Genomic DNA, 16,015 nt, shown 5'->3' on the forward strand with positions numbered 1-16,015 from the left:
GAGATGAGCGCTGCATTAGTAAGCTACCGTACCCTGTATGTAGTTTACTACTAGTGAATCGGATGTAGCAAACTTACAACACACTGCTTATAATGCACATCAGCAGTCAACTTGCCACAAAATAGAGTTGTAACTATAAAGAGCGTTACATAATCTTCACTTTATTTCGAGTTGTTCCCATATTTCCTTGTTCAAACGTAAAGAGTAAAAATAAGGAATTAAGTTCATTTGAGTAAAAAAAAAAAAAAAAAAAAAAAAAAAGAACTGTGAATGCTGATTCCCTGCATTAAAATTATTTATTTATTTTCAAATTTTCCAATATTAGGACCTAACAGTGGGTTGAAAAGTTAAATCAGTGTATTACATGGACTATATATTATGTACACAGAATTACGTTCAATATTGTTCTTTTCACCTTTACTATGGACGAGTCAATTATGACATGCTTCCACCAATCCTTGCGGTGTATTGTTTCCGACGAGTTTCAAAGAAATATGCTACATGTTTGAAAAGACATTATAATGGAGAGAATTTTAATTCTGGACTAAATGTCCGAAATAACGAATTTTATAACGAGTAAATAGCTCGAAGATTTTTTCAAAACTAAGAAATGTATAACAGGAAACTAAATTGTACATGACCTATGTCTTTCTTCACCTAATAGCACAATAAGCTTTAGAAGTGGAAAACCAACTTTAATTATCGCCGGAAGTGACGAAATTACTTGACTTCCCAGCACGTAACATATGAAGTACGTTATAGTTCATTTGACAATAAAACACTGATTCAGCTGTATGATTTATTCATTAAAATCAAAATTGTACATTTTAAGAACATAATTCATGAAAATAAAACAATCATTTAAAGTAACCATCACAAATATAACGTATTTTTACAATTAAAATGATGCTTCTATTAACATAATTACATATAAATTACAAAAGTTGTTTAACAGAATAAAATCCAAAACAGAATGTGGTATTTACTCAAACCATAATACTACTAAGATACATAACTCAAATAAAAAATTGAAGATTTGATAGTGCATTTCATATCTAGGATAATTTATGTTAGTGTTGATTAGTGCATTTTATGTAATACGATTTGAGGTGTATCGGTGACTTCCTACACCGGACCGCAAAGTGACAGCAGTGTTCAAGTGCTGTTGTGATTGTTAGTAGGAAGCGACTGTGTTATGCAAATACGTATGTGTGTGTGTATGTATCTGTTAGTACATGTGGAGATGGGGAATTTAATTATCAGCTGCTATCTGATTAATTCTGTTATTCAGATCAAGTACTTGCGCTATGAACGCCTCGTCTTCCATGATAGTTACCAACTTAACGAGCAGTGCGCGGAATTCGAGCTGATCGAAACCAAGCTGCTGACTACAAATCTCTATTGCTGCTTCTTGTTCAATGGTTGGATCTTCTAGAAAATACTGGAATGGTATTTTGCATTGTTGCTGACGCCCTCCTGTGCCTTCGTAGAATAAAGTAAATCTACCTTTGGAAACTGTGTTAAGCGGAAAGTAAAGACCTGCTACCAAGTGACCTTTGGTATCACGAGACAAAAGACTTTTGAAATTATAGATCAAGTTCCGTCGTTCGGCACAGTCAACGGGTGTTATGAAAGGTCGTTCAACATAAACCAAGCTGACAGCTGTTGACGTAACGCTTCCTCTAGTCTCTTTGATATGCCACATCACGTAGCGCTCCTTTGTATCAAGAGAATATTGGTATTCCTTCTTTCTCTGAGGCTCATCCATCTGCGTAAACCAACCTGATAAAGAAAATTTAAAACCATTTTACAATTTTTTCAACAACAACTTCAAACAAATATTTATAAATACCATTCAATATAGATTACTAACACACAACCTAACTAGTATTCTTCCTCACTCTTTTCAGTGAAAAACAATTGGAAGCTTTCGAAATGTGGATGTGGAGAAGAATGGATAAAATTAGCTGGGTCGAGCTGAAAACGAATGAGAGGGTGTTAGAAATGATAGGGGAGAAAAGAACAATTTTAGACATTATTAAGAGGAAGAGAAACTGATTGGAACATTACCTAAGAAGGAACTATATCATGAGGGACATGCTAGAGGGTATGGTGGCAGGAAAGAGGGAGGAAGCAAAGGAGACTATAATTAATGGACGATCAAAACAGGGAAATGTACGTGAAGATGAAGAAGTTAGCGCAAGACCATGCTGCATGGAAGCTTCTCAGTTGCGGCAAGTGATCTGCCATTAATGACAGAATACTTATAATGATGATGATGATGACTCCCTCGCTATATTTCATTGACAAGTCCACATAAGGTCTCTTGCGATTTACTGCCTTCAGCGTGTTTGTGGTTTGATTTATTTATGCATATTACCAATTAGGTCTTGAATTCCTTTAGTTTTCTTTCATTTAACCCGTACTCATTTACAGTGCTAAGTACAAATCTAATTTTTGAACCAATCGTTCGGTATTAATACAAATATGATGGTGCTACATTCGAGGTGCCTTCTACCATGTCTTTTCACATTATGTAATACAAGAATATTCATAGCTATATTATAGAAGGTGATGATAACTATAGTGTAACATGAAAACATAAGACGTAAGAAATCAAATTATGTTTGGTTTGGGAGAAAAGAAAAAATAACTCACTTCCTAAAGGTATTGCTTTAAAAACAGAAAGATGTAAGATGTTTACTTGTGTACTGTGTTAAAACTGCATAAAGTTCATTAAAAATTCTAACACGATCATGAGATTATATGATAAATGTGATCTTTTAACGAGAGCTGTCATACGATGAACATTACCGATCATGTTAATGATAGTTCAAATATGAAAAAGACATGCTAAAATACATTAAAATTTTGCACAAGAAAAATTTGTCGAATTCAGAACATCATTAGACGCTTTATGTTATGTATCCGATGTCCAGGGCTTGAGAAATCTTGCTTGCAAGTACTAGCCAGACCACGTGTTTATACAAATAAACTAAAATCACTTTGCGACACAGTAAACATATCAATACATTTTTTTATTATTTAGTTTATTAGTGGTGATGGTGCATTGCAATATTACTTTGTAGTGAGGAATAAAACATATTTTTGACTGATCGGACTTTCCTCGCCAAATGTAAAGAAGAACTTGCCACTGGCGAGCAGACGAGTGGATTTTTCAAGCCCTGCTAATGACTCATGCATTATTCATTACAAGTTATATTTTAGAACCTACTCCACGTTAATGTATGGTAGCTTTGCCAATAATTACAATAATGCGCATGATCACCCTACATTACAAGATTCTCTATAGTGGATGAATCTGTGTGGTAGTACCGGATATATTAAGTAAACTCTGCTTATCTCCAAAAGCAGTTTCGGAAGATATATTTACAAAAATAGTATTCCAAAGATTATTGAGCTAGCGTTATTTACCTGTGTGAGGATACTGTCCATCCTTCATCACCGTAACCACTCGTGCAATATGATAACCTGGATCCAACAGCAACACTCCGGAACGGGCACCTATTTGCAATTTCAATGCAACCAAAACGTGTTCCTTTTCTGCTGTCAGTGTCGGTGGTTCAGCACTCGTGTAATTTTCCAAATTTTCAATCATCTAAAATAAAATAGTTATTATTAGATTATTGAGATGAAATCAACTAAAGCTAAGTCTTTCTTTGAACTAAATTACTGTTACAACTAATCCTACTTCTGGTCCGAAATTGAGTTACTTATGGCTTCGTAAGAAAAGAAAAAAGTATGGGGGAATGTAAACAAATTGCACGAAGTGGTGATGTAATATATCACTGATAAAATTGAAATTAAAATATTCATAATATTATTTCATGGGGGGAATGACAGAAGCAGCACTGATGCATTACGTTATTTAATTTAGTGTTCCTAGCAAGGCAATAAGATACATACATGGTGTGTCAGAAAAATGTATACATACTTTGAACAGTCATAAAAACTATTTCCCGTGCTACAAGGTTGAATTTCTGGGAGAAAGTAATGTTATCTTTCTTCAATAGGTAGCAGCAGAATTGTCGCCCTAGCTACTCAACCCAGTTAGTGGCAAGGAAGTAACTGCAAGATGGCGGACGTACGTTTGAACTTTAAAGCGCGAAGCAGGTAATTAAGTGGTATTGGAAGTTTGAGAATGTTGCTGCGGTTCAAAGATGAGGTGTACAAACATAAACCACGTAACTTAGACACACTTTGGAATGAGATTCAGGTGGTTGCGCAGAAATTCCACTGGACACGTTGGTACGATGTACGGAAGCAGTGATGACTCGTACTCAAAAAGGTATTGATACTGAAGGCCGCCATTTTGAACAGTAATCACATTTGCGTGAGAAAGTACATTTGTGCTTCAAATTGGACTTTAAGCTTTCCATTTCCAGCAATTGAACCTTGTAGAACGGAACATAAATTTTCTATGACGGTTCAAAGTGTGTACACATATTTTGACGTACCCTATATTTTATATATATACAGGCGTGGATCCAAGGGGGAAGGGGGCTATAAAGGCCTTTACGCTTTAGATAAAATGGGCTTCAATCCTGCTTTACACTGGATAAAGCGGCAAAATATGGTTTAGTTCCTCCCTTGATCATACTATATATTATTAAAAAATAATAGCGATAATTACGTAAATTATTTCGTATTATCACTAGACTATGTTCTACCAGCATTTTTTATGCACTTAATTGTTTAAAAGAGAAAAAAGGATAGGTACTGTTTAGTTTTTGGAATAGGAAATGAAGAAAAAAAACAGAATTTGACTCATATCATTAATAAGTTGATTGACACGATTCCCACAGATGTTCTATCGCGCTTCCAACTATGTTCCCTGTTCTAACTGGACAATCCTCCAGCTCGCGCGAAGTAAACTTCGTGGGGACAAACGCCGTGTGTGGGGGTTTCCACGGGATTCTCCCGTTTCGCTGTACTTTCTTCATTCCACCATTTCATTCATTTCTCATCCTCACCGTCTCCATTAGACTGCTCGGCATAATCGTGGGACGTAAAACTCAAAGATTTAGACAATCGTGTTGAAGCATCCTATGTGGCAACACTATCAACTCACCATGACCTTTTAAAAAAGCACACTCAAAAACAAATATTTAGGTACGTAGGTACTGGATCCATTATCAGTCAGAATATTTACACTTAATATTGGAAAAAGGTAGTTCTTTGAACTTTCTACATTATTAATTATTACTTAATGATAACTTAACTTAATGATTGAGTCTTCAAGTAATACATTTGTAAATACTGATATGAACTTTTTTTGTACAAATATTGAGTATCAGTAGTGGAGAAAATTACCTCCTCACACGAAACCAAGTACATATGACCAGTTAGCCCTGGAAATTGAGGTTCCAGATTTTCCAGCCTCTTAAGCAGCTCAATGCCTAATCCAACACATGTGTAGTGTTCCGCGGAGATCGGAGGTTGGTATTCTCGGAAAAACTGCTCCAAGTTTCCTTCTCCACATTCTTGGAATTTGTCATAAAACCTGAAATTACACAATAATAAATTAAATTCTCTATATTCTAAGGTGTTTAATATTCAGTAATTTCGATTCCATTTATGTGGCTACAGCTCTTGCTCTGCCCCGTAAATTACGCAATGCAATAAGTACATAAAATACCGCGATAAATTGCAATTGTTTAACTATTTTAACAATATTTATAGTAATTATCAACTATTGTCAATCCCCTGTTCAATTCAATTCTCCCAACTCTCTTCCACTGTTATCTGTTTTCGTAAATTTATTTTCATGCTCCGCCGTGCTTCTTGATTTCGTCATACCACCTTAAACTACTTTTTCCTAGATCTCTTCTTGTTCCTTGATGTCTATTTAAGGATTACTTTCTTTTACAGTTCATCATTTCATTTTGTATCATGTTTGCCTGTTCAGTACCTATATTGTCACCATAATATCAGTCACTTTCGTGATCCATGAAATAACTTTCCCTATCGTCCCGGTTTATTCATAGCACACATCTCTCTTGATAATGGAGACATATCACCGGGGAAATAAAGGCAATGAAGTGGTAACGTGACCACACGAAATCTAGGAAGAAATTATCAAAAAGACACGAAGTGGCACAGAAAATCTCTTTATATAAGATGGTGTGACGAAATAAAATAAGCACTGCAGAGTAACAATTGTCCAGGAAATAGATCGTGAAGAAACCTTCATCCCAATGGCGTCATTCAAATAATTTAACAACGGTTCTGTGATTAATCGAGTGAACTGACTTAGAATTAATTAGGTGTTCCGCAAACCGCCTGCGAATTGTCTGCATAGTAGCAACATCTGTTGGTAATTAGCAGCAACTATTACCTTAACTGAGCTATTAGGAGTGTGACCAACAGACTGAGGAGTATTGCTTTCACAATAAGGATATTAATAGTATTAATATTATTTAATGACCATAATATCATATATTTGAGTATTATTTATTCCAATGATACTAGTAACAGCTATTGCGATTAAATTAGAGCAACGCAAATTTTATGTTGCTGATAGGAAACTAAAAACATATTATAGAAACGAGTTGATTTGTATATCATCAGAATTAAATTTCCATGGACGAGATGCTGAAGAAAATTAAATGTCATGTCTCAGCTGCAGCATGTTTTAATTATTTTTCTCAAAGTTGGAAAGGAAGAACTGTATATTAGATTATTATTATTATTATTATTATTATTATTATTATTATTATTATTATTATTATTATTATTATTATTATTATTATTATTATTATACTGTGAAATAGTTCAACAGTTATAATTTATTTGCAGTGTTATACTTCTTTTCTATTTTGCAATATAAGTATTTGTATGTATCTTAAAAAAAGCTAGTACTGAAGCTAGTAACAAACAATCTGTATTAACAGTTAATATGATTTGAAAAATATAACAGTAGTAATTTGTAAAATATAACACTAGTAATTTGCATTATGTACCAAAACTTAAAAAGACTATATCTGTTTCAAGCCTTTGTTGATCAACATCCATCAAGATAGTACAAAATTCTCTAGTGTGCTATTATACATTTTTACCATGAGCTAGGTTTCTTTCTACTTTGTATGTTTCCATTTAATAAGATACAAGGCAAATACCAGAATATTGATAGATTGTCCAATATATTATAAGTTTTAAAATTATACTCACTGAATCTTTTTAACAATCTACAAAGCAATAAATACGAATTTTGGGTAAACTGAATAAAACTTAGTTCTAATGTCTCTTATTAAATTTATTAGATAACATTAAATTGTTAAAGATTTTATTTTGATTCGATATATCTTGTGCTATAAGATGGTAGTAGAACATATATCACAACTTCCATTGTACCTAAACTTATTACGAACGAACCAGAAAATTGTAGAGGTGATTCTTACAGAGGAAAAAAATGTGGAAACAAGGCAGAGTTTGTCCAACAAATTAAATTATTTCTATGTTTAGTAGGCAGAATAATTGAAAATTGTTAGTTTAAAACAATTTTTTCAACATTTTCTCACATTAAAAACAAATTTATTATTTATGTAATTTTATTTATTTACTTATTTATTTTTTCTGATTAACTGACCAAATTTTCGGAGATTGCTTCCATTAAGGAAATGGTTATTTGAGATAAAACGAGTTTTATCTACTACAAAAAAGATGTCGTGCCCTTACTTGTAAAGAAGAGCCCCCCCCCCCCCCAAAAAAAAAACAGTTGATATGTTACTTGTCTAATTTATCTATACGATTCTTAATAGACTGGAATAGTGATGTCATTTCCTTCCCGTTACCATGATGATCGCCATGTTTTTTTCTATACAAACGCGTGAAGTTAATGGAGCTAAAGAGCTTATTTCGAAAAGCTCTACATCCCTAAGTAATAAGGCAGAAATCGAATAGTTAATGTAAGCACAATTATTATGTAATCCACCATAAGAAGCAATTATACGCAGTATAAACTCCTTAACGTGTAGATTGGCAAGCTGTCGGCAAAGAGAAAGCTGTAAAAATATATGCTTTTTTAAAAAGTCTTTTAGAATAATGTTAATTCTGTTGGGGCATTTACACTTCTAATGTCTACTGTTTATAATGGGAGTGCACAATATTATTTCTAAGAATACATTACAAAAGAAAGAAAAGACTAGCCTTTAGAAATATTCAATCCAGACCATCAGTGGATAGAGGTAACATCTTTTCTTATATTCTCTATCAACATTAAAAAAAAAAAAAAAAAAAAAGCATTTAGAAAAAGTACAATAATAAGACATCCAATTATTAATGGTTCAGTATATATTTTAAACAACTGTTAAACAATAATCCTGTTAAAACTTGCAATAGTATATGATATTTATATTATTGAATCAAAAATTTTCCGGAATTATTTCAAGTTAATATCTGATTGTGAACAGAGTGAGTACATTTTAAGGTTAAATTTAACCTGAAAATATAGAAATTCTCAAGGTATACATCAGAGAAAATTTCACAGGACATGTGAACTCGCTGATTTCAGTTTCAATGCTTGTCATGCACGTAACATTATTTAATATATTTCTTTTCTAATTACCTTTTCTACTCTGTTTTTCAGTTTCATTCATTAGAAATGTTTAAAAAGAAACAAGTATTTCTTTCACTCTAATGTTTGCAGTTCCGAAATATTTCATCACCGTTTTCGTTTTGCACATAGGTTCTTTAGGTATTTAGGCTACTTGTTTAGAAAATAAAATTATGATCACCATGGCAACGAGAAGGATGTGACATCACACTATTTCAGTCTACTTTCATATGGGAACACTGACGTATTTACATATTAAGGTGGACACTTACAAGAACAGATCAAGTTAAAGGAAGAATATACCTATCTTATTATTTTATTTATTTACAAATAAACATCCAGGCAATCTGTTCACAAACAAGGAAAGAAAGTACATCCTTACCATATCCTAAGCTCACTTTATTGATACAAGACTACGACTACCAGAAATTCAGTGAACAATTAATCAGAAAGTAGTTTTGAAAGTGATTTCACAAATGTCAGTAGACCTATGTTCTGTTCCATATATTGTAGAATAAAACCCGATTTCTTTGTAGCGTGTTTCTACTCTCCTCATACCTGTTAACACTTTCAATCCTGCTCTAGTTCCGGAACGACACGTCCATTTAAAATTTAAAATACCAACCAAAAATGAATTTTGTACACTCTTTTATTTGAGAAAGTAATTTTGAGTGCTTTGTAAATTATCTATTGGCGAATCTGATCCAAGAATGCCTTTCAGTCATTGTAGAAAGAGAACTAAAGAAGGTATATCATTATCATTCATAAACTTTAGTATTATTACATTGCAATAAACAAAGTTATTGTTTGCAATGATTTTTCAAATAGCTCTTGTTCCGAAACTGGTATATTCTAGTAGATTGGTACATTTTCGTTTATTTCTGAAAGTTTCAACCGTTTAAAGTAAAAACTTAAAAAGATACGATTTTTAAAAATAACCCTTATTGTCTCCAGGACACAGGACTTTGTCAATTTAAATAACTCCAGGATTGAAAGTGTTAACAGTCTCAAGAACCTTGATATTATTTTGTTATTGTTATGTTTTTCTTTCGACAATTATTATACGGATAACTACTTGTAATGAGATTCAAGCTTTTCACAGAAGCCACACTATGCCAAATCCTGAATCATTCATCAAATGATGGATTATGAATCATTATACCACATTAAAAGACAGCTAATGTAGTGATAATACTAATATTTGACTTACTTCACAAAATTCCCCACTGTGTTGTAGTGGTGCGCCTGCAGCAGCTGCTGAACTTGCAACTCCACGCTTGAGGCGAGTTCTTCATACTGTTCCACACATTGGAAGTGCAGTGCAGGTTTTTGGCTATCCCATGCTGGGAATGGTAGTGGACGGCCGAGGGGCCATATAGCCTCCCTCAGCCGGGCTCCGTTGGGCGAGGGTCGTCGCGGACCTTTATCCGCACCATCCGAGTTGAGAGTCGCGAGTCAACTTGGCCACTCATTGCCCCACCGACCAACCGTGGGCACATACCCTTGGGCCTCACCGCAGCAACTTGGCTGTTGAGGCGGCAGCGAAGATTCTGTAAGCTTCTCTCGATCTGTGAAATCAAATAAGAGAGATAATTTAGTCAATAATACATACAATAATGTGAACTATATTGTTTTAAAACTACGTACATTTTTCTGTTAAGTACGAAACGTAAAGAACACAGAAGGAAAAAATGGGTGAAATGGAACTTATTATTATACCAATAGTTAGACGGCGTTTTATGCAAAATATTTTATTACTTACAAGCATTAGCGTACGCAAACAGGGATTTCCTGATTGACTCCTTCCCCTTCAACAAGACATGAAGAAATACACATTTATCATACTAAAATAGGTATACAAAAATTCTGATGATATGAATTTGGGAGGTTAACCTTTCTCGATGAAATTTTTCGTACGCTCCTGTATTTTAAAATATCTATTAGATGGCAAATTAATCCACTCTTTAATATGATTTTCTTCAAATTTTGAAAAAAAAGTAGTAGTTTCATACAAATTTATTCAAAATATTTGCCATAAATTGATGGCATTATCTGATACATAGGCCTATACTGAAAATTGGAGCAAATACAATGAATTACATTACAAGTGTGTGTTTTGTTCAAGTTGTAAAGATCAACGCCGTAACTTAACGGGAATTTTAACTTTAAGGCAAAAAATAAATTAATTAATATTAATTTACACACAATAATTTACTATAACAGATTTTGAGCAAATTGTTGAAGTAACATATTCTGATGCATAGGTGCCGAATATCTGGGTTCTCCTAAGCCCAAGCAGTCATTGGAGATTTTTAACGGGTGCTCTCTCAGCATCCATTTGATTTTTGGATTGGAACTAACTTCGAAATTATACTTCCATGCTATTAAAATAAAATAAAATAAAATAAAATAAAATAAAAAATTATCTAATGTGAGCTTTGCCAATAAATATAATGTAATTACACGATTCAATATTAGAATTGTGAAAACAATCAATCCAGCGAAATTCTTCGTCAGCTCTTTGCATTGTTATTTCAGTATTTTACACACTGATTTTTAAATATGCAGAATTATTTAAATAATTTTGTGCCTTTCCTTCGGCCATTGCTAAACATATTTGTATTGGAAAAATAAGATCTGGGTGTTCAGCGTGTGTTTTGCTGAATACAAGTTTAAATATAATTTCACAGTTCATTATATTTGAGTAGCGTGCATCACTTTGATATGCTTTCACGTCCTCTAGTTTGGAAACTACAGCGCTATCGGATCTGTCATAAAGAAAAAAAATCAAAGATACGAGACCAATTTATCTTAAGGGTCTTCACTACAGCGAAATTAAACTACCGCTGATTTTAGAGTTTTTCTGTAATATCTTCAAAACAAATTAATATATATATATATATATAATATTCCAAAAGCAGAAACGTAGTTAACTAGACAATACGATTTTACATGTGATACCTTTACCACAATTCACCTATCCGCTTTTGGTATCCCGCTATTTACAGAAACCGAAAAAAAAAAAAAAAGGCTAAATCTTTCTACAGTTGCAAATCGAAAGCAGATAGATGAGTTGTGATAACGGTATCACATGCAAAATCGTATTATCTAGTTCACTAAATTTCTGCTTTTCGACTATTTTTTATTTGTTTTGAAGATATTACAGAAAAACTCTACAATTAGCGGTAGTTTAATTTCGCTGTAGTGAAGACCCTTAAGTAACGAAGCATAAGCACCCACTGAAAAAAATTTAAAAAATCTACATCTACGTTCTGATTGATACATTTTAAAACCAGTGAACTTTTTTTATGCTCATGAGAAATTCGTACTTCCCCTCTCTTTTTTCACACTCAAGCGTTGAAAATTGAAACGTTAAAAACGAGAAGCTATATTTAAAAAAGAAAGAAGAATAAAATACCTAATCATGAACTCAGAATGTTTATTAAAATCTATACCGCATTTAAATCTGTTTTTTTATAGTATTCAGAGGATCAGAATAAATATTTAGTTTAACTGTCTTTTACGTCCGCACCTGAACTACAATCACAAAAATGACATCGTATTATGTTGCCTTTTATCTCTCTGTTACCTACGAGGAAGATTAAATGTTCAATTTATCATGAGGCATAATTTAGGGAAATGATACTGCGGATGGGAAAGTTGAGTGGAAAAGCACTGACCTTGGCATTGCGCGTAACACTTAAAGAAAATCAATAGTAACCACTTCTGCAGCGCCACTCTACATAGATAGCACATTTGTTCATAAAATACGTCGTGGTTATATTCTTGTTTAGCTACGCAAACATCTTTTGGCGCATTATTCGATCAATTAATTAAACAAACAGCATTGTATTCTCCAAGACAATTTAAACTTTTCCGCACTTTTATCGTATTAGATCTGTGTAAATACAGCTCATAATGAACAGACGGTTTTATTTGTATGCTCAATAAAATTTCTTGATTTTAAGCTCCCGCTCAACAAGATAAACATTTACCAGATTAAAATATATACCGGGTGTATCAAAAGTCTGGGTAAAGGTACGACAAAATTGAAAGAGAGAAAAGTTGTTGAAAACAGACGGTTTCCAATCTAAAATGGCGGATTTTTAAAAATTTACCAGTCGTTTGCGCTCTACACTGGTAAGTCGATACAAGTTAATTGAAAAAGCAATATTTCCAGTAAGCACAGAATTCAAACGCAACGTATGGGTACGCAAAAATGACACTGTTAATTTGTATATATTATTAAGTAAGGGGGAACATATACCTCAAATCAGCTTTCTAACAAAGTTGTATTGTTGGTATGGCGATGTTCCAAGAGAACAACAGTCTGCTGAACTGGCAACGTTGCTTTTTCATTTAACATAAGGGGGAGCATGGTGGCTCAGTGGTAGAGCGCTCACCTCTGGTGAGTGGGATCCCTGATTCAATCCGCGGCTAAGTAAGTTTGAGGTGGACAACATCGGGTCCGTGGGTTTTCCAGGAGTACTCTCGGTTCCTTTCACATTATCATTCCACCAAATCTTCCATCATCATTCAATTGTCTTCATCATTCATCTGCCTTAGCCTAAAGGGCATAATCATGGGACGTTAAAATATTTCACTTACCATAGGCATCTTACCAATGTGAAGCCCAACTGGCTGGTGGGATATGGAAAATTTCACAATTTTAGACGGAAAACTACCTATTTCCAAGAACTTTCCTGTCTTTCAATATTTACGGGGCCGCGGTGGCTCAGTGGTAGAGCGTTCACCTCCGGTACTTGGGATCCCGGGGTCGATCCCAGCCCCCGCCAAGTGAACCTTGTGGAGGACAAACACCGTGTGCGTGGGTTTTCTCGGGGTTCTCCCGTTTCCTCCCACTTTCTTCATTCCACCATTTCATTCATTTCTCATAATCACCGTCTCCTTTAGCATAACCGCGGGACGTAAAACTCAAATATTTCATTTCATTTTCTTTCAATATTTACGTACCCTTTACTCGTAACCGATTTGGCTTATGGCACCTAACTTTTGATACACCCGATATATACAAAAATCGCGAGTGTCCTCTGTACATCATTAGTTATAAGTGATTTTAAATGGGGCAAGATGAAAATACAAAGCTACTACAGCCAGAAAAACTGATATCAAAAACGTCGAAATTATATGCATTAACTAATTCGCTTTTATATTATTACCAAAGATATTATTTGTGTTCTTATCGAACATTTTTCTTCTTTTAACTATCGATATATTTAAACTTATAAACTGTGAAGGGTGCGTACTAATTCGTGCATAAAGTTATTTAGATTACCTGTATGTGTCTAACTGTCGGCCAAGTGAACAAAGGTATTGCTCTCCTGGCATTATTAGTCGCAGAGTTTAAAACCGTATATTAAAAATCATAATTAATAACACTTAATGATATTATGCTTATACAAAAAAGTTTTAGTAGAAATACTATTGTAAAAATAGTTTAACAGAAACACCGAAATGTGGTCAATGGCGGATCCAAGGGGGCGATCGCCCCCCCCCCAGAAGAGGAAACTTATTTTATGTATATAAATAAAACATCCCAGAGTTTGGAGCTCTTAAAAGTAGCTCTAAATAGCAGTATTACAACCCCCCGCCCCCCCAGAAGTCCGTCCTGGATCCGCCCCTGAATGTGGTCATTGTAATTCGATCAAAATTATTATTTTAAGTTTTAATGTAATTTAAGATTTTCCCCGAGAGGGATCAAGACTGTCCACTGACAAAGTGAGTACTTCAAATTATTGTATATGCCCGTAGCCGAACTTGCGTGAGTATCTTAGAATTCTGAAACGGATTCTTGGATGGGCACATACTAGTTCCTAAGTGAAGTCTTGACCTGACTACGGTAGGTTCCATAATTTTGGAGCTATAGGCCTTTAAAATTCATTGTTTCATGTTTTCGACAGCATTTAAGGTGGATCATCACCCGGAAGTCAGTACATATTTTAGCTTATTCCCTTAACTGCTGCGCAATGAAACGTTATATATTATAAATATTGTACTTTAAGATAGAGTAATGTTTAAGCTACAGCACAAGTCACTGATTCATTTGGTTGTGTCTCCTGATATCGAAAAATGTAACAAATAAAAGAAAATATTGATGGCACTTACTGTTAGATCTTACTAGAAGTGCTCTTAGAAGAAGTGCGTTTTATGAAATGTTTATTTGTATGTGTAAAGTATTTTAAACTAACGATCTTATTATGAAATAGATATATTGTTTGACCGTTTCTCGTGTTATGTTTTACATTTTATTTAAATATTAATTTACATTTAAGGAAATAGATTTTGAGACGAAACTTGCGCATAACCCCATAATGTGTTGTTGCCAAATTTGTATGTTTACTGTAGTAGTCACAAAAAAAAAAAAAATCCTTGATTCTAGCGTTGCAGTTCGAGAAGCGAGATTGTGGAAAAAGTCGAAAACTAATTTCTCCATTAAGTATCCAAGCAGAATTCCATGATTACTCCCTTTATTATCTGGCATTAGTAAAAACTTGACACTGTCTGGCACCGCCGCACTATTCAAGCAGCGTTTAGTATAGCACCGAGAACACCTAGTGATCCACCTTAACTGCGAAAGGAATCATTTATGCGCCCACGTTAGTCTATACTTTTTGTCTTATCTTGATGTCAGGAATTATATCGTCAAAATCTGGACCCCTTGCGTACGCCACTGGTGAACGATAAAAATGGCACATGTATTCTACAGGAATTATATCGTCAAAATCTGGACCCCTTGCGTACGCCACTGGTGAACGATAAAAATGGCACATGTATTCTAAAACTTTTAAGGTAGTAGAAGTTGGAAGTTTTTCATTACAATACATTTACTTTCACATTTTATCTTGAAATGTTTTAGTTTGGAATTATTACATTAGATTATCGGAGCAAGCTCTTGTTTTCATGCGAGGCTGATTTTCGAAGAACTGCGGAATACAGTTAACTAAAATAGACTATTATTATTATTATTATTATTATTATTATTATTATTATTATTATTATTATTATTATTATTATTATTATTATTATTATTATTATTATTATTATATTATTACAAAGTACCAAACCAAATGAGACAAATATTCGTCTCAGACTTCATTATCATTTTGCTAGTTTTACATTCAGTAATTCCTTTAATTGCATCAGGAGTAAGAATTTTTTTTTTCTCTAGTTACAATGACCTGGCACTGATTTTAAGTCAACATTGCTTGAAAACCTGACAGCGCCAACTACGTGCTTAAACCGTGCATTAAACCTAAACAGAAAGTTCGACGACCTGTAAACACGCAATAAATACTTCGCTTCACCCAACATACAGTTCAGTTTTTTACAACACGTACCACTGGTCCCCTCAAAATGTATTTTAAATGTCTTTCTTTCTTTCTTCACAATGACGATTTTAATATCGCTTTGTACCTTGTA

General features: G+C 33.8%; 1 protein-coding gene across 1 annotated transcript; it reads right to left on the reverse strand.

Annotated features, from left to right (window-relative positions):
• Positions 1 to 785: 785 nt before the first annotated feature.
• LOC145667876 (uncharacterized) lies at positions 786 to 13,192 on the reverse strand. The gene is made up of 5 exons (XM_081735308.1): positions 13,184 to 13,192; positions 9,786 to 10,027; positions 5,335 to 5,524; positions 3,436 to 3,619; positions 786 to 1,782 (listed from the first exon to the last, which is right to left on the reverse strand). The coding sequence occupies exons 1-5, from the start codon at positions 13,190 to 13,192 to the stop codon at positions 1,253 to 1,255; spliced, it is 1,155 nt and encodes a 384-aa protein (XP_081591434.1). The 3' UTR covers positions 786 to 1,252.
• Positions 13,193 to 16,015: the final 2,823 nt, after the last annotated feature.

Source organism: Thermobia domestica, chromosome 13 (assembly GCF_964235325.1).
Source record: "Thermobia domestica chromosome 13, izTheDome1.hap1.1, whole genome shotgun sequence".
Lineage (NCBI taxonomy): Eukaryota > Metazoa > Arthropoda > Insecta > Zygentoma > Lepismatidae > Thermobia > Thermobia domestica.